Raw genomic sequence first — 19,777 nt, 5'->3', positions numbered from 1 at the left:
TAATCATCTTACTATTTCGATATAATAAATGGTACCATTGGACCAACTTTAAGGTTTTCTATTAAAACAAAGTACTTTAAAAGGTATATTAGGTAACATTCAAGTGTCCTATTATAGTTTATGCAAATAAGAGAAAGTCATGAGGATAAAGTAAGGAATCACGTTGCGTGTTATCAGAAGATAATAAGATGAGTAAGTCGTCATGTTGACTAGAAAAACTGCTGGAACATTCTTTATTATCTTGGAAATTTGTGCTTCTTTCGATAAAAACTATTGTAAATTTGACAGTTTTTTTTTTTTAGGAAAATTACCATATGTACAGTAAGAATTAGAATGTGTGTCAAAAGAGTTTTCTTTGGCATGTTAAACAAATACATCTATTCTAAATGTTAGTTCCCTTATGACAAAAACGATGTACAGTACTGACTGCTGCAGCACCAAATTAGATTGGTGCCTTATAAATAGCAAATTACTATTATTGTTTTGTCCGAGATCTATACAGAGTGTTCTCATAAACGTTTAATAGGAAGTGGGAGCTGTTTTTAGGCTGATTTTTATTATATTTTTGTTAGTTAACCATGTTCAATTACGAATAAGTACAATTTGTTCACAAGATTTTTCAAATTTGATTCTGGTATGGTGTTCTTATAAATGACATCAGATGGTGATGTAGCTACAGCACAAATAAGGATAAGCATGCTGCAGCCACTAGGTGGCAGCATGAGCAGGCCTAATAAAGTCTGTGTTGAAGCTGTAAAAGAAAATTAGCACTGAAAATCTTTGGTTGCTTGTGAGGTGCAGAGTTGTCCAACATAGGACATTAGCTTTACTAAATCTTGATGATATGCACTTCAGCCGGTCAGGAGGAACTTCTTCAAACTGTAGCATCTTTATTCTTTATTTGAATATTCAAAATCTAGACATGAACCACGACCGATATTTAACAGTCCCCAACAGTTCTACAGCCTGAAACAGTTTTGAGCTGTTGGGAGGCTTGATTAGATCATTTGGGTTTTTTTTTTTTAGAAAAGGAGGCTGACGTGACATAATTTGACTTTCCCTGATTTTAAGCAGCTCTTATATATTGATTTAAATGTAAAAGAAGGTGCAGTGGATCACTTTGCATAGATCTGGATAAAAGTGCAGAAATAAATAATTTATGAAACAAATTGAATAGCACAAATGAGTAAGCAAAAACTACAGTGGTTATTGAGCAGCTGTTCCTACAATGTGAATCTGGGATAAAGGCACAGATTGTTTGTTTGCCTTGGTTTCCTGGTTATTTCCATGTTATCTAAATGGGAAAAGAGTGCATAAAACTACTGTTTACAAGCAGCTTATCTGTCTCATTGTGCCCCATAGCATAAAATCCATTGGTTGATTGAATAGCGAGACATTTACCATTCAAAATCAAACCAACCAATGCTGAGCTGGGCTGCTTGAGACAATCAGAAGGGATTTCCTGACCAGCGTCCCACCATTGCTCTCTTTATGAAGAGAAATGTAAGAATGAAATAATGCCACTTTCACTCACAGACCTCCAGACCTGCTTTTATTTGTTCCTTCTGACTTTATGTGTCAGCAAAAGTTTCTCTGCAAGCAAAATTCATCTTTGATTGATTTTTTTTTCTCTGACTAAATCTCCAGGTGACCACAAAACACAGGACGTGTAGAGAAGATTTTCTTTGGTATAATATAAAACACAAAAAAGAGCGAGAAAGTAAAAGAATAAACATTTATTCCAGTAGAAAAATAATACATGAATATTTGCTGTCAATTATTTTTATAAGAGATAAATGTACATAATGTCTTTGAGATGCGATTTGCTGTATACATGTGCTGAAATAAGACGAAGTCAACCCGTGTGGGACAACAGCAAGGTCCAGTATACAAAGTTTCAGTAATGTGCAATACAAGACGGCATGCTGTTTTAAAATGAGGAACTTCATGTACTGTACTATGCAACCGCAAACTGTGTACATCGCTTCATGCTGTGGCTTCTCCAAACACCCTTTTCCAAGCAGCTTCATCTGGACTTTTAGCGGATTTTTGTGTTTCTCTCTGTTTTTTTTTTCTGTGGAAGAAGAAAATCTAAGCGGCTAATGCGGTATTGCATGCATAATAAACCACTCTAATTTATAAAAAGGAGTTCAAGAAAAATACATGGAACTGGAGGTGACTGTGTTTCAGCCAGAGCTTCAAGTGACTTAAAAATATTTCTTTTTCAAAATAAAAGAGTCGTTCTAAAGTCGTGTGCTTTAAATTCTTTAAGCAACGTTTCACACAAAAGATAAAAAACCCCCCAAACATTATTTGTCATCCTGTTAGAAGTAGCAATCAGAAAATGAGTACACTGTACACTCCCTAATTTCCTTCGGGATTAATAAAGTATTCTGATTCTGATTCTGTAGTGCTGAAGGGATGGATGTGGTCAGCAACAGTACCCTGGTAGGTTGCAGCATTCAAATGAAGCTCAGTTGGTATCAAGGAGCCCAAAGTGTTGAAATTGTTTCACATAGGGTTGCCAACCGTCCCTTAAAATACGGAATCGTCCCGTATTTCGAAACAAAAGCACACGTCCCGTATTGAGCTAATAAGGGACGCACTTTGTCCCGTAATACAGTGAGAATCAAAAGTATTCTATAAATGTTTATGGAATTAACACTTTGTTTGAAAACATAATTCCCAGCCCCTCTCCTGCTTTGTGACCAATGAGCTGACAGCACACTTATGACAATTCGAGTATGACAATTCAGATTACCGCTCATCTCATTGGTCGAGGAAAGGTCGCTTGCGGAGAAAATACCGGAAGACAACAGATGACCACAACAAGAAGCATGGCCAACAGGGGAACAAACGCCGACTCTGCGGTGCAAGTCTCGGATGACAGTACACCTAAAGCTGGGCAGACACTGTGCGATTTTTTTCAGTCACGTTATTCAGCTCCTGCTCAAACTGCACGATTGACTCGCAGGGGTTAGAAGTTCGTATGTCACGATGTACTCTCACACTATACCGCCCGATGCTCTGATGCGACCTGAGTGCTCACACTGTGCGTCCATAACATGAAGGTTATAACAGAAAATCTGTCGCTCGCTCTCTCTGTCTTTCACTCACACAGACACACCACTACCATCAACTTTGCTAAATTGCTAATGAAAAACATTGATCAGGCAGCTGTGATTGAGCAGCAGTGTAAATCCAACTATTTTCACGGTTGTTGTGGTCGTGATAATTTTGTGATGCCACATCGAAAAGGCTCGGATGAGCTTTCCAAAGTTCTACAAGTTGTGCCTCCATCGCTTGTGTCCAGATCACACGCTGCACAGCTGTGCTGCTCCGTCTTTTTCACCAACGTTTACGTTTGCGCGTGAGCAGTGTGAGCGCCTGTGGTGAGACCCTCACGAGCGATTGATGATCGGGAGCTGGTCATGAGGTGTTAATCACTTCTCTTTACCCCACGTATACTACACGACGCACGATGAAGGCCAAAATCGGTCCGATCACTCAAAAATCGGCTCAAAATGGGCCAAAAACCGCACAGTGTAAGCCCAGCGTTAGAGCAGCAATGTTTGTTCCCCTCAGAGAAAGGGAAGAATGGGAAAAGGAAAACACCTGGCTGGAAAACGTTAATATGGGCATGTGCAGTGAATATCAGCGCTATGTGGCCAGAAGTGTGATAATATAATTTATTTTGTGTAATAAACAACTGCAAGGATAGATGATTACAACAAATTGATGACTAATACATAAAAGTAATACATAGATGAATAATGATGATGAGTTATGATGCGTAATCATGGGAACAAGCGGGTTTACAAACAGGAGCAGCTGATTAGCATTAGAAAAGCTGAAATAATACCTCAACTGAAGCCAATTGTACTAAATGCACTAAATGTGCACTGTTACAAGAATGTTTTTCTTTCTATTGTTTTCTATTATTTTAAGTTAAGCAGGACAGAGTGCTTTTAAAGAAAGATTTACTTATATTTTCAAAAGTTAAGCATGACAGGCTTCTGTTTAAGAAAGAGACCTGTTTTATGTGTTAATGTTGTCATTTTGAGCTAAAAATAAATGGCTAAATGATCATTTGTTTCACATGTGTTCATATCACAAAGAATAGAATATGCATCTACTTAAATCAACTTCAAGTCAAATGGTTAAAAAAATAATTTCACACACAAAAAAAGAGCTAGAAAATTCACCACACTGGGAAGGGTGAAGACAACTGGGTCGCCCGGCCCTGGCCACGAGGTGTCCCTTATTTATTTTTCAGGGAGTTGGCAACCCTAGTTTCACACCATTATACCAACAACAGTATGATACATTTTAGTCCATAGGTGTCAAACTCTGGCCCGCGGGCCATACCAAATTACTATTAGAGCTGGCCTACTGGTATTATACAGCTAATATATATATTGTTTAGTATTAAGCTTTGCTTGTTCCATATTCAGTTTTCCAGCAAAACTTATTTGTTTCCATAAGAAAAGATTCATTCTTAAATCTGGAGGAAGATTTTTTTTCCAATAAATATTAACGTTAGCCCTCGACTTTGTTCCAGTTTTGAATTTTGGCCCACTGTGTATTTGAGTTTGACACCCCTGTTTTAGTCCATATTCGTAGTTGATCCACACTTTCATGTCGTTTACACCTAAATCTGACCCTACTATCTGAATATCACTGCAAACATCAGGACCAGTCAACATTTTTCCACTTTACTGTTTTTGTGTGTGAATAGGTGAATGAGCCATGTTGTATAAATTGCTACGAGTGCTCAAGTACAGTAGAAAAAACCCCCAGTCCATTTACCTGAGCTGGATTGACTAGGTAATCTCTCATGAAAAAACTGAAAAACTGCAGATGAATTAAACTACATGCGAAAAGGTAATAGCACTTAAAAAAAACACAACCTTACAGGTATTGAAATTTTACAAAACATAGTTTTCGCAAATGTTAAGTAAATAGTTACAATGCTAATATTTTACCGCTATGTCTGTTTCACATTTTCATCACCTAATTATAACATCTAATCTTGCCTCTGGTATTTTATAAAGAGAGAAAATTAATAGAGAGTAGTGTTGAGTTTGGCTTACTGAGTTTATTCAGCCTCTACGGAAAATTAATCTCACACCATGATGCGTAGTTATACTACACTGAACAAAAATATAAATGCAACACTTTTGTTTTTGCTCCCATTTTTCACGAGCTGAAACATTTTCTACATACACAAAGGACCCATCAAATATTGTTCACAAATCTGTCTTAATCTGTGTTAGTGAGAACTTCTTGTTTGCCATGAACATCCATGCCACCTCACAGGTGTGGCTTGTCAAGGTGCTGATTAGACAGCATGAATATGGCACAGGTGTATGGGGTGCCGTTTGTAAAGTGAAACATGGTGAAATTAATGGCAACATTTTTCCACATCTAGCTCAAAACCTTACAAAAACATGTTTTTTCAAGTCATTTTTTACAATATTTAGTAAAATGTTTGTAACTTTTCAAATTTAACCACAATTTATAAATAATATATTTAAATCTAAATCTAAATGTTAAATGTTAAATCTAAATGTTAAATGTTAAATCTAAATGTTACAGGAAACTAAATATTTAGCTAACATGCAAATTAATTGTACGGATCAACGGAAATGCCAAAATGAAAGCTTTACGAAAACCTCCGGTGCAAAAGTGTGCTGGTAGTAGTCAGATTGTGTCTGCTCTCCCCGGATGGTCACTTCTCACCGCCATGAGCGGCTTCACTTCTTGCCTACCAGCCCTTGCAGGTTTTCGTAAAGCTTTCATTTTGGTATTTCCGTTGATCCGTACAATTAATTTGCATGTTAGCTAAATATTTAGTTTCCTGTAACATTTAGATTTAACATTTAGATTTAAATATAATATTTAGATTTAACATTTAACATTTAGGTTTAACATTTAACATTTAGATTTAATATTTTACATTTAGATTTCAATTTAATATTTAGATTTAACATTTAACATTTAGATTTAAATATAATATTTAGATTTAACATTTACATTTAGATTTAAATATAATATTTAGATTTAACGTTTAACATTTAGATTTAACGTTTAACATTTAGATTTAACATTTAAAATTGTGTTTTAAATATGAAAAATAACAAATATTTTACCCCATGCTGTAAAAAAATGAATCGAAAAAACAAACATGTTTTTGCAAAGTTTTGAGCTAAATGTGGAAAAATGTTGCCGTTAATTTCAGTATGTTTCACTTTACAAACGGCGCCCCATACAGGTGTGCCTTAGACCAGCGGTCCCCAACCCAGCGGTCCCTGAGTCGTTTGGTACCGGGCCGCGAGAGTTGAGGCTCAGGTGTGAAATGTATGGTTTTCAGGGTTTTTATCGGTTTTCAGCGTTATTGTGTTATCGTTTTTATCGTTAACTCGGTTTTCCTGGGTCTTTTCACGTGTGTTATGAATAAATTTTCTTTTTTTCGGTACCGGTACTAGTTTTATTTTGTTGTATTTATCCGTGACACCTTAAAGGCCGGTCCGTGAAAATAATGTATGTGGCACGGCCTCTCTGTGTGAGGATCTAAACGTATTCTACGCTAGATTCGACACAGCGAACACCATGAGACCGGACAGTGTGCTCACCGCGGATGACGTCAGTGCGCGCACACTGTGTCTGAGGAGGATGTGCGGAAGTGCTTCAGGAAGGTGAATGCACGCAAAGCTACTGGTCCGGACGGGATTCCCGGCCGCGTCCTCAAGTCATGCGCGGCTCAGCTGGCTGGAGTGTTCACGCACATCTTCAACCTTTCCCTCTCTCTGTCTGTAGTCCTAGCCTGCTTCAAAATGGCCACCGTCGTCCCTGTACCCAAATCCTCCACCATCTCCTCATTGAACGACTGGCGACCTGTAGCCCTGACCCCCATCATAAGCAAATGCTTCGAGAAGCTGGTCAGGGACTTCATCCGCTCTGCACTACCCGACTCACTGGACCCTCTACAGTTCACATACCGCCACAACAGGTCCACTGATGATGCCATAGCCCTGACACTACACACTGCCCTGTCACACCTGGAGAAGAGAGACACGTATGTGAGAATGCTGTTTGTAGATTACAGCTCAGCATTCAATACCATCGTTCCCTCGAAGCTGGACAGGAAACTGCAGGATCTAGGACTAAGCAGCTCCCTCTGCAGCTGGATCCTTAGCTTCCTGTCTGACAGACGCCAAGTGGTCAGACAGGGCAGCATCACCTCATCCCCCGTCACACTGAACACTGGTGCTCCACAGGGGTGTGTACTGAGCCCTCTCCTGTACTCACTCTACACCTACGACTGCACAGCCACTAACAGCTCCAACATCATTGTGAAGTCTGCGGACGACACTACAGTGGTGGGTCTTATCACCAACGGTGATGAGACGGCTTACAGGGAGGAGGTCAGCGCCCTGACCCACTGGTGTCAAGACAACCATCTCACCCTCAACGTCGCAAAGACAAAGGAGTTGATAGTGGACTTCCGGAGGTGCAGAGAAGTACACACCCCCATCACCATCAGCGGCGCTGCTGTGGAGAGAGTGAGCAGCTTCCGGTTCCTTGGAGTACATCTGGCTGAGGATCTTACGTGGTCAGTACACACAAACAAAACAGTGAAGAAGGCGCAGCAGCACCTCTTCTTTCTCAGGAGACTGAAAAGATTCGGCATGAGCCCCCGCATCCTCAGGACCTTCTATCACTGTGCCATTGAGAGCATCCTCACTGGATACATCACCACCTGGTATGGCAACAGCACCGCCTACAACTGCAAAGTTCTCCAGCGAGTAGTGCAGTGCTCTGAACGGATAATTGGAGGTGAGCTTCCCTCCCTCCAAGACATCTACAGGAAGCGGTGCCTGAGGAAAGCGGGGAGGATCATCAAGGACTCCAGTCACCCCAGCCATAAACTGTTCAGACTACTTCCATCAGGAAGGAGGTTCTGCAGCATCCGGTCCCGTACCAGCAGACTGAGAGACAGCTTTTTCCACCAGGCCATCAGACTGCTGAACACGTCATAGACACCTCAGCTTCACTACTGGAACTTCAACATTATGCACTCCATACTGTACAGTAACGCCACTGTTTGCACATGTCTCAACTCTGTATATTTTATTTTATATATTTTATTTATTGTTTATTTAATTTGTAAAATATGTGTACACACACACACACACACACACACACACACACACACACACACACACACGTAGAAAAATATTTAGTATACACATCCAGAAATGCATATACTATTATATATTGTACATATATTTATTAGTTTCAGATGTAGCCATTCTTGTATTTTGCACAACTCTGTTGCTTGTGAAGATAAGATAAGATAAGATAAGATAACCTTTATTAGTCCCACACGTGGGAAATTTGTTTTGTCACAGCAGGAAGTGGACAGTGCAAAAGTTATGATGCAAAAATTAGAATACAATAAGAATAAATACAGTACACAGCTGTACAGAATAGAATAAAATAATATACTATATACAGTAGAATAAAATAGAATAAAAATATACAATAAGATAAAAATAGAATACGAATGCTATATACAACTGAGTAAAAATACAACGATGCCAGAAAGGATTATTGCACTTAGTATTATTGCATATGTATGGATGTGTGTGCTTGATCAGTTAAAGTCTTTATTATGGAGTCTGACAGCAGTGGGGAGGAAAGATCTGCGAAATCTCTCCGTCCCACACCGTGGGTGCCGCAGTCTCCCACTGAAGGAGCTGCTCAGTGCTGTCACAGTCTGCTGCATGGGGTGGGAGACGTTGTCCAACAGGGATGACAGCTTAGCCGCCATTCTCCTGTCACTCACCACCTCCACTGGGTCCAGAGGGCATCCTAGAACAGAGCTGGCCCTTCGGATCACCCTGTTCAGTCTCTTCCTGTCCCCAGCAGAGATGCTGCCGCCCCAGCAGACCACACCATAAAAGATAGCAGAAGCCACCACAGAGTCATAGAAGGTCTTCAGGAGTGGGCCCTCCACCCCAAACGACCTGAGTCTCCGCAGCAGGTACAACCTGCTCTGCCCTTTCCTGTAGAGGGCGTCTGAGTTATGAGTCCAGTCCAGTCTGTTGTTCAGATGAACACCAAGGTACCTGTAGCTGTCCACAGCCTCAATGTCCATACCCTGGATGTTCAGTGGTTGCAGTGGAGAATGCTTGTGCCTGCGGAAGTCTACCACCAGCTCCTTGGTTTTACTGGCGTTGATCTGGAGGTAGTTCAGCTGGCACCAGTCCACAAAGTCTTGAGTCAGTCCTCTGTACTCCTTGTCGTCCCCATCAGTGATGAGGCCGACTATTGCAGAGTCATCAGAGAACTTCTGCAGGAAGCACTGGGTGGAATTGTGGGAGAAGTCTGCAGTGTAGATGGTGAAGAGGAACGGAGCCAGAACCGTTCCCTGTGGGGCCCCCGTACTGCAGACGACCCTGTCCGACACACAGCCCTGAGTCCTCACATACTGTGGTCGGTCGGTGAGGTAGTCCAGGATCCAGGTAGTGAGGTGATGGTCCACTCCAGAGTTCACCAGCTTGTCCTTCAGAACCGAGGGAAGAATAGTGTTGAAGGCACTGGAGAAATCAAAGAACATGATTCTCACAGTGCTTCCAGCGGTCTCCAGGTGAGCGAGGGAACGATGTAGGAGGTGAATGACGGCATCATCCGCTCCAATGCCAGGCTGGTAGGCAAACTGAAGTGGGTCCAGTGATGAGCTTGTTAGGCGCCGAAGCTGAGCCAGGACCAACCGCTCCAGGGTCTTCATCAGGTGGGATGTCAGAGCCACCGGCCTGTAGCTGTTGAGGTCCTTGGGGCGTGAAGTCTTTGGCACTGGTACAACACAGGAGGTTTTCCAGAGCTGTGGGACTCTTCCCAACCTCAGGCTCAGGTTGAAGAGGTGCTCCATCACCCCACACAGTTGGTCCGCGCAGGACCTGACGACCCTCGAGCTGATGCCATCTGGGCCCGCTGCCTTCTTGCCATTAATCCTCCTCAGTTCCCTCCTAACCTGGGTGGTTGAGAGAGACAGGCTGGAGCCTTGTGTTGAGTGTGTATTGGATGCTGTTGTTGGGGGTGGGGAGGAGTGAGCAGGGTGAATAGAGGAGGTGTGAAGTGTCTGAGGTGGAACAGCAGCAGTGGGGGTGGGTGAGTCTGCAGCCGATGTTGCAGACTGCCTCATGGCTGAATCAAATCTGTTGAAGAAATGATTCAGTTCATTTGCCCACCTCACATCCCTCCCAGGCAGAGAGTTCTGCTGTTTGTGGCCTGAGATGGTTCTGAGGCCTCTCCAGACTTCACCAACGTTGTTTTGCTGAAGCTGGTTCTCCATCTTCTGCCTGTAGCTGTCCTTCCCATTCCTTATCAGTCCCCTCAGCTCTCTCTGCACCCTTTTCAACTCCTCCTCCTCTTCTGCTTGAGGACAGCTTTAATTTCTGGGGTAATCCAAGGTTTGTTGTTGGAGAAACACCGTACAGTCCTGGTAGGTACGGTGTTATCCACACAGAAATTAATATAGTCAGTAATGCATGTAGTAAGGCTGTCGATGTCCTCTCCATGGTCGTCACAGATCACCTCCCACACAGTCGACTCAAAACAGTCCTTAAGAGCCTCCTCGCTCTCCTCTGACCATCTCTGCACTGTGCGGGTGGCTGGTGGCACCCTGCGCACTAAGGGCTCATACACAGGGACAAGGTGCACCAGGTTGTGGTCAGATTTGCCCAGTGGAGGGAGAGGTGATGAACTGTATGCCTCTTCAGCATTGGCATACAGTAAGTCCAGTGTTTTATTGTCTCTGGTTGAGCAGGTCACATACTGGGTGAAGGTGGGCAGTGTGGAGTCCAAAGAGGCATGATTGAAGTCCCCTGATATTATGAGAAGGGCTCTCGGAGATTGTGTTTGCAGTCTGCTGACCACTGAGTGGAGAGTGTCACAGGCTGCATCCGCGTTGGCCGAGGGGGGGACATACGCTGTTATTGCGATAACATGCGAGAATTCCCGGGGCAGATAGTACGGACGCATGCTAACGGCTAACAGCTCAATGTCTCTGCTGCAGAGTTGTTCTTTCACAGTGATGTGCCCAGGGTTACACCATCTGTCGTTCACAAAAACTGCCAGTCCCCCTCCTTTCCTCTTACCGCTGTCTCTCGTCCTGTCCGCTCGCAGCATCTGAAATCCCGGTAGTGTCACGCTTGTGTCCGGAGTTAGCGGTGTTAGCCACGACTCCGTTAGCATCATGATGCTACATTGCCGGTACTCCCTCTGTGACCAGGTTAGCGACGTGAGTTCATCCATCTTATTGGGCAAAGATCTTACGTTTCCAATGATTACAGAAGGAAGAGATGGTCGATAACGTCTCCTTCTCGGGCGACGGCGCTCCTTCCCAGCACGACACCCCCGTCTTTTCCTCCTCAGCTCGCTGGGAATGTCGGGTCTGTCCGCCGTAGGGTTGCCAACTCCCTGAAAAATAAATAAGGGACACCTCGTGGCCAGGGCCGGGCGACCCAGTTGTCTTCACCCTTCCCAGTGTGGTGAATTTTCTAGCTCTTTTTTTGTGTGTGAAATTATTTTTTTAACCATTTGGGCCTGGAGCAAATTCTCTCGTGATTACTTCCCCAACATGTGCAGCTTTGCTGTCAGGCCCAGAACCTATTGAATCTAATTATTAGGTGGGCTCAGACCTTCCTCCCAGTTTTCTTTATTCAAGTCCAACAAGCCTCGTGGCTTCCTGTTGAACAACAACTCAAAGTGAGAAAATTCCGTGGAGGCATGGGGCACCTCCTACACTGCAAACAACAGAGGGTCTAACCAGAGATCCCAATTGCATTCATCCTCATGAGTGGAGGACTGGACTTTAAAGTCTTATTCAGCCGCTCCACCAATCCATCAATCTCAAGGTGGTAGATGCTGGTCTGAACAGATTAATGCCCAGTAATTTGTATAGCTCTTTCAGTGTGTGGGACATGAATAAAGTTCTCCGGTCAGTCAGTATATCTTTCAGGATGCCGATGTGGGAGATGACCTGAAAAGTGCCTGCGCCGCACTCTTTGCAGAAATGGTGCGCAGCAGCACTGCCTCTGGATATCCGCATAATATGCCGCATAATCGACTAGAACAAATACAAAGTGAAATCCTTGTGCACTCTGATAAAATGGCCCGATAAGGTCCATGTCAGTGAACTCAAACGGGACCTCCATTAACAGCAATAGGCATAAAGGCACTTTTGGAATGGCTGGCTGGTTCAACAGCTCACACCACAGACACATAAGCCCACATGCTTGGCCATGAAAACTGGACCATTATTCACCGTGGGGTTATAGTGAGCGACCTGGAAAATCAATTCCCAGCAGCTTTTAGGCACCAGCAACTTGGTGTGCTCTTTTTCAAAGAGAAAAAAATCAGTTTTTATTTCTTGTTATGAACCAAACTCACGCATTCAGCATGCATAGAAACATTCTATTTGAGTGCATTGGTCAACATTTTCTTTAACTTTTCCAAGTCAACTTTCTTCATGATGATGGCCTTATGGTCTTTCTTCAGCTTCTGGATGTAGTCCACCACCATCATGCCTCGGGTGTAGGTCCCCTCTAACTCCACTGCCACCGCAACCTGAAGGAGAAACACAAGAAACTGTTAAACAATACTTGAAATTTTACTTAACCTGATAAAAATCAGGAGTTGCTTACCTCTTCGCTCTCAGTTATCAATGTATCATCGATGGCAGCAGCTAAGGCATAGACGTCACAGGAATTGAAACCAGTTCCTGCAGTAATCTCCTTCTGATAGTCAGCTGATTGGGCTTTCTGTCAAATCAGTACATCAGAGGTATTTAGACATTTTGTGATTATCAGTGTAGGGACTAGGGATGGGTATCGAAACCCGGTTCTTGTTGAGAACCGGTTCAAACTGTTTCAATTCCTTGGAATTGTTTGCCATTTTTGCAAACGATTCCCTTATCAATTCCAGTCGCCCCGAATGACGTCACCACGTTGCGGAGCGTCATTTACCTGGCAGAAAACATGGCGCCTAAGCGGCTCAAACGCTCAAAAGTTTGGTCATACTTTACGAGAACGGATGACAACAGGGCAACTTGCAATACTTGTAAAGTAGAATTTCATTTAAGGGAGGAAACACTACGAATATGCAAAAGCATTTGCTCACAAAACACACGATGACCTTAAATGAATGTCGTGTTTTTAATTCCGCTCCGGACTCGTGAATCTCAACCCAGCAGCAGCGGTAACGTTTCCACGTCCTCTCCCCTTAATGCGGCAGGTAAATAATCAACTAACATTGCATATTATGTTAGCGCGATCTGCCTTATTACAAAACCTGCCATTACTGTGGTGGCTCAGATGCTGGCAGTTCTCACTGCAGTCTACCGGTAGCGTCTCCTTTCAGGCCAGGATAGACGAATGTCACCGAGCAGTGACTAAGTTTGTGGTAAAAGGCTTGCACCCATTTGCCACAGCAGATGCCCCCGATTTTCGGTAAGTGAATGTGTTTAATTGTAGGCAGGAACATTACTGGGAATTCTTGTGTAATTGCTACAGAATAATTTGTTATACTTTGTTATTGCTACAGAAGAATATTTATTTTATTATTTTACATTTACAATTTTTTTTCCTGGGGACCCTGTGACACCCCATGGAAGAGCCATAGGCTGTGGATCTCTTAAGATCTCACTGTTGGGTTTGTAAGGCCATGTTACTCCTAAATTTCTATCTTGTTCAAAGAGAAGATATAAAACAAAGTTCTAAGCTAATCGACCTTAGTGTTCTCCTTTTTTTAAAAATAAGAATCGATTAGAGAATCGATAAAGAATCGAATCGTTAAACAGAATTGAAAATGGAATCGGAATGGTGAAAATCTTATCAACACCCATCCCTAGTAGGGACTAACACGTTATTAAGTAACGCGTTACAGTAACTACGTTATTATTGTGGTAACGAGCATGGTAACTAGTTATTATGCCAAAATCAGGAACGCGTTAATCGTTACTGGGATTTAGATAGGGTCGTTATTCGTTACTTCTTGCGGTGGCTATCGTGGAGCTTCAACAGATTCAGTAACATTAGCAAGTGGTGGAGGCCAGCAGGTGGTTGAGGGAAAGGGGAGGCAAGAGGAGCAGAGACCCGAGGTGGCCGCCGGTCCGAGTGTCAGGTGAAATGACCTTCAGGTAAGAAGTTATGACCTGCAGTCTATCTGGGTCAGATATAAACCAAGTTAAGGTGGAGTTTATTTTAGTTATGCTGACTTTTTTGTACTGGGTACTAGCTAGCATGACGGAGTTTCTATACAGCTGGGGGGTGCTATGATGTTGATGTTGAACTTTATTTTGTTCATAAGGTTAATTATTAGAGTTTCCACCCGTCCCTAGTAGGCTAGAATCATGGCGGCGGTCAGCGACGGTCCAGGCGTGGGATTTCTCTCGTGGAAATATGCACATTATTTTTTCCTTTCTATTGGTACGTGGCACAGTGCACTTGTGGCAAGTAAGCAAGCTAGAGGGCTGACAATCTTGCTGGGTATCCAGTTACGGAAGCAACACATTAACAAGAGAATTCTGAGTAAAACCAAAGTTACTTTCCCTAGTAACTAGTTACTTTGAAAGTAACGAGTAACTTGAAGTAACTGAGTTACTTTTGAACTAGTAATGTAACTAAGTTACTAATTTAAAGTAACTTACCCAACACTGGTGATTATCTGTAAGCCAGTGGAGGACCAAGGTCTAAACAAAAAAAGTTGCCACTAGAGGGCTTCAACCAACACCTGTAGACTCCTCTTTTCACACTCTGTGGTTACCCTTGTATAGTTGAGAGACCTTGGGGAGTATAATGCAAAACCTTTGGTCTTGTTAGCTTATTAACACCATTTAAATGTCAGTTTAGAATTTGGAAGTGGACGTCCTGGCACGTCAATCTGGCTATGTGCCACAAGCCAGTAGAGTAACCCAGATTTCTTGGAGTCACTGGTTGGGTTGAAGAGTGTTACATCTAGGGACTTAATTGCTCTGCTGGGGGATTTAACCACTTATTTGGAGAGCAGTGTGACCTGGATGGGTGGAAGGCTGTACCAGCCAGGAGTGCATGGAAGATAAAAATTGAATGAGAATTTTGGTCAGGTTCAAAGCGAACCATCAGACAACTCAAGAGGGGTAAGTTGTGCTCTTCTCACACTGTATACAATGGTAGTTTGGTTTCCTATGGTGTTGATCAATGTTCCCTCTAAGCTGCGTGCGTGCGCAATTGCGCACTGCTGGCACAGTCTCTGCGCACAGAAAATCTGCGTTGCGCACAGAAAAAAAATCTAACCTGAATTGAAATTAAAATTAATACTTTAACATTTCTGTTTTGCAGGGTTAGTCAGTAAGTGACTGGCTGCTCCCGTATGGGATTAGAACGATGCCACCTTATCCCATAGTCCAGCCAATAATGCCATTCACATTCGTATATACGCAGCTAATCAACGTGGTTGACAGGCTTATACGTGTCAACCATAAGCCTGTGGTTGCGTCCTTATGCGCGTCCTTATGCGCCAACACCGGTGCTTTAGCTAGCAAAGAGGCGTGGCTGATGTGGAGGGAAGCCACGTTAATGACAACGTGTACAACCATTGGAGATGTGAGCAGAACAGACAGAACAATTGACGGAAAAAGTGTGGACTTTATACCAGTTTTTAAATTGTGTTGATCGGCCACGTAAAACCAGAGTTATGATAAAAAATATATGTAATGTTTGGTTTTCTTCCTGAATACTGTCGTTGTTTATATTTACTGCGGGAAGAAACGGTGTTTTATAAGGAAAACGCTGGAAAGCCTGTGAGCAAAAACAAAACCAAAAACCCACCACCCTTTCCTATTGGTGGAAAAATGTACCATGTCAACCAATCAAAAAATTATATGGCAACAGATGTTTAGGAAGGGGGGAGGTTTTAGGAGTGACGTGTTTTGAGATGTGAGAGATTTGCGATGTTTAGGGCAAATCTTGTATAGTTAGTGTGTAGTGTAGTCAGTAGTTTTGTTGTGTGTGTCAGAACAATGAGGCGACTGCTGAATATTACAGGTGTTACAGGAGTGATACATCTCCTGTTGTCAGGCCTGCAGGTATCAGGCTGTTGTTCTCGTTTATCTCATAGTGGACAGGAATTATTTTTTGGAGTGGCACACTAATTTGTGTGGCATCAGATTTGATGCAGAACAGCTGATTGTTCTGTAAATAGTTTGAAATGTATATTTAAAAAAACGCCCTGGCTGCATTTTTAGGTAAACAGCTGCAAAAAACTTTGTTGTTTGCATAATCCAGTAACTATTTTGAAGAAGTAACTATATAATTAATTGCCCAACGTTGGTCATTATATACTGTATTTTGCAGACAGAGAGTTACAGGACTCTCTCCCAGACCACAGACTCATACTCATAATACAAGTCAGAGCTTTAAAAAAAAATCATAAAATAGAAAGTTGTGTTTTCAAAATTGGAGTTCAAGTTCTTTTTACTTCTAACAGTGTTAACATGCTACACAAGTCATGAACAAGATTCTTTTTTAATTTTCATTGTAAGTGGGTTAAAGCACTTAATTAAAAGTAGTCTAACATAAATGTAAATGCTGTAATTTGATTATTTTAATAAACCATGTAATTTGGATGGATTCGATGCTGGCGTGACCACAGTGCACACGTCTGCTGTTGCTCACAGTGGTCCAAGGGACGCTCAGGAGGTTTGTGTGTTCGCTCAGACACGTGAAAAATTAGAGGGAACATTGGTGGTGATCGTAGGAAAATCTATGCTTCTCTGTTCAGGCTTCTGCCCCACAACCTGAATCAGGAGAGTGACCTTTCTGATGTGAGAATTACACCACTCCCTGTGAGAAAAGCTGCAATCATTCAATCATTTTATCAGTGCGACAGTTTTTGTTTCTTATGTATTATGCTTCTCCCCCCTTTCAGCAAATTATAAATTAAAGAACAAGGATGTGTAACGACATGTATGTAAGTGTCATAACATTCTTTTGGCAGCACAGTGTGTTGAAGCCTGGCATTATTGTGTCACAGCACTAAGATCCTGCTTAGACAAGTTAATCTGGGAGGAGTGGCAGTTTAGCTCACTGGGCTGAGCTGGTGAACACATGACACGATACCAGTCTGAGGTTTAGTTTGATCCGAGGCTCTCTTGGCCTGTCTTCCCCCACTCTCTTTCTGCTGTTCTGTCTCATTTTTCCCATGGCCTATCTAATAAAGGTGAAAAAACTTCAAAATTGTTTAACAGAAATTCCTCATCATTCGCAGCACCTGGGGATCCAGTGCTTCTTGCAACATATTTTCTTGCAAAAATGTATTAAGATATAAATTTGTCACACTTTCTGGGGATGGGATTCTAATTATTGTAATAATATCATTTGCACACTCTTACCATCCTTGAAAGACTTGAAATCTTTTTCATGAAGTCTGCTTTCTGTGTAGATTCGGCAAGCCAGGTGTCACAGAAAGACTACAGGAGGAAATATTGAGGGTGCAAATTTAAATCACTGTGAAATTATCAGTCAAGCCAAAAACAGCATTATTACAAATATTCAAATATTATTCTAAATGTAATTTCAGTTAGTGTAAAGCCATACAGCTTGCTGTACAACTTGTCTGTTTCCTTACCCACGGAAGGCTGTTCCTGCAGGTGAACTCCCATGTAGCCATGTAGGTTGGGCAGGTGTAGCGGTCCAACACGATGTAAGCCGCCTCTGGGTCGGCTACAAAGTTAAACTCTCCACACACTGTGGTGTTACCTCTGGCTGCACACAGACATTATTAATGCAATTCTTGTTATTATTAATATAGAAAAAAAAATCATAAATCAGAGAATAAGTACATCAGAGTAAATAAAAGCCTACATTCAGTGTTTCCCCCCATGATGTAGAGCGCCTTCAGCTTTTTTGGCAAGGAAGGGTCCAACTGCACTGCGACAGCCAAATTAGTGAGGGGGGCAGTGGCTACGAGGATCACCTGAAGGCAGAAGACTAATTTGTGTTGATGACTGGAGTGCTCTTGTTATTCATAACATAGCTTTGGGATGAACAAAACCCCTACAAATAAAGGTTTTTTTATCTAGAAATTTACTTTTTTAGTGAAATTCAATAGATCATTTACATAGAGTAAACCTTTATGTTTACCTTTTTTAAAAATAAATAAACCATTTCAAGAAAATCCCAAATTCAAGGCACATGTAGTGAAACAATGTTGTCATTGAGTTGTGTTTTAGATACATAAAACTTAATAACAACTGAACTGAAATGAGCAAATCCGCTCTAGAAACTAAGCCGAACTAAACTGAATTAAAAACAAAAATTAAAATAAATAAAGAGAATCCAAAAACTATAATAATTCTGGTATGCATAGAACACATGCATACACAGAAAAATTTTGCTCTTAAATTTTATTTACAGTACATTAGCAACATGTTTAACAGAGCACTCACCTCTCCAGCATTGTCTTTCACAAGCTTGATCATGGCCTGCACAGCTTTCTTCTTCTGCAGCAGATCCAAGCCTGGAGCATCTGGATCCGGGACATCCCCCAGCCCGTCTTTCCCGTGGTAATCACCCGCATGCTGTTTGCGGGCCAGCAGAGGCTTTGAGCAGCCACGATACACTGGAATCTGTATTGTAGGTTGCATTTAATAGCAGGTCATCCAGCATGCAACCATGCAGTCAGATCTGTCACCATATCCATGTATAAGACTCTCCCACACTCTGCTCAAAACTTACATCCAGCCTATTGCAGACTTTCAGGACACGCAGCGTGTTCTTGAGGACGTTCTCCAGGGGTGTGTTGCCATGGCAGCAGGTGATCCCCAAAATCTCCACATCAGGGTTGGCGAGGGCCACCATGATGGCCATAGCGTCATCCACCCCAGTGTCCACATCAATGATGAGCTTCTTCTTCATCCTGTGTTCAACCACAGCATTAAAAACCTGAAGAGATATTGTTTCTAATAATGCAAACTTCATTCCTCTAATATGATCTGGAACCACGTATCCCTCCATTTTTTTTAACAGCTTTTCTAACTGGAGCCTATCTGAGCTGTCAGAGGGAGGGAAACAGGGTACACTCTGCACGGACCACCAGTCTATCTATCACACAGAGAGAGAGAAAACTACAAAAATGAAAAAAAAAAATGAAACACAGCGTTTTTTTTATTGATATTTAGATACTTTTTACAGCATCACCTTTAGGAGGGTTTCCAATGTTTAAATGCATATGCAGTAATTAGTGTTCAGAATTAAATTCTTATGGTATTCTAAGGTTCATTCTAAAGTAAAATTACTTAAATGTAAAATACTCACCTGGTGAATGGATTCTGTTTACAGCTTAATGATATAAGCGTCCGCAGCTGAATGCGTAAACTGAACATTGGGCAGAATTATATAGGGAGGTGTTGCATAAACACATAGCTAACTCCACCTCAGGGGATTTTCTCTAGGTGTTATAAATCTACCCCAAACTTGGGTTTGTCCGCCTTTTTGTTGTCTTTTGTAAAATGAAATAACTGCATGCTCTTTTTGGAAAGAACAACATTTAATAATAATATAGAGGGGACGGGGGTTCAAACTGTGTAATAACTAGAATTGTCTGACATTGTTAAAATAATATTGTTCAGCTACAGGTGTCTAGAATTAAAGGGGCTACTGAAGGCTTTTCAGTTAAAACAAATACACTTTAAAAAAGAAAAACAAACCATTCAGTTTCTCTATCTTAAGAT

General features: G+C 42.0%; 1 protein-coding gene across 2 annotated transcripts; it reads right to left on the bottom strand.

Annotated features, from left to right (window-relative positions):
- Positions 1–12,401: 12,401 nt before the first annotated feature.
- LOC309700751 (inosine-uridine preferring nucleoside hydrolase-like) lies at positions 12,402–19,777 on the bottom strand. Of its 2 annotated transcripts, XM_082524543.1 has the most exons (8): positions 19,362–19,767; positions 18,783–18,963; positions 18,494–18,673; positions 17,910–18,021; positions 17,674–17,810; positions 17,438–17,515; positions 12,714–12,830; positions 12,402–12,636 (listed from the first exon to the last, which is right to left on the bottom strand). In XM_082524543.1, the coding sequence occupies exons 1-8, from the start codon at positions 19,427–19,429 to the stop codon at positions 12,484–12,486; spliced, it is 1,026 nt and encodes a 341-aa protein (XP_082380669.1). In that variant the 5' UTR covers positions 19,430–19,767; the 3' UTR covers positions 12,402–12,483. The 2 variants fall into 2 exon arrangements, with proteins under 2 accessions (XP_082380669.1, XP_082380670.1); XM_082524544.1 differs by lacking the exon at positions 18,494–18,673 and having other exon boundaries at positions 19,362–19,777.

This window comes from Aulonocara stuartgranti (genome assembly GCF_965226115.1).
Source record: "Aulonocara stuartgranti genome assembly, chromosome: 23".
Lineage (NCBI taxonomy): Eukaryota > Metazoa > Chordata > Actinopteri > Cichliformes > Cichlidae > Aulonocara > Aulonocara stuartgranti.
This window is presented reverse-complemented; position numbering and strand designations above follow the sequence as displayed.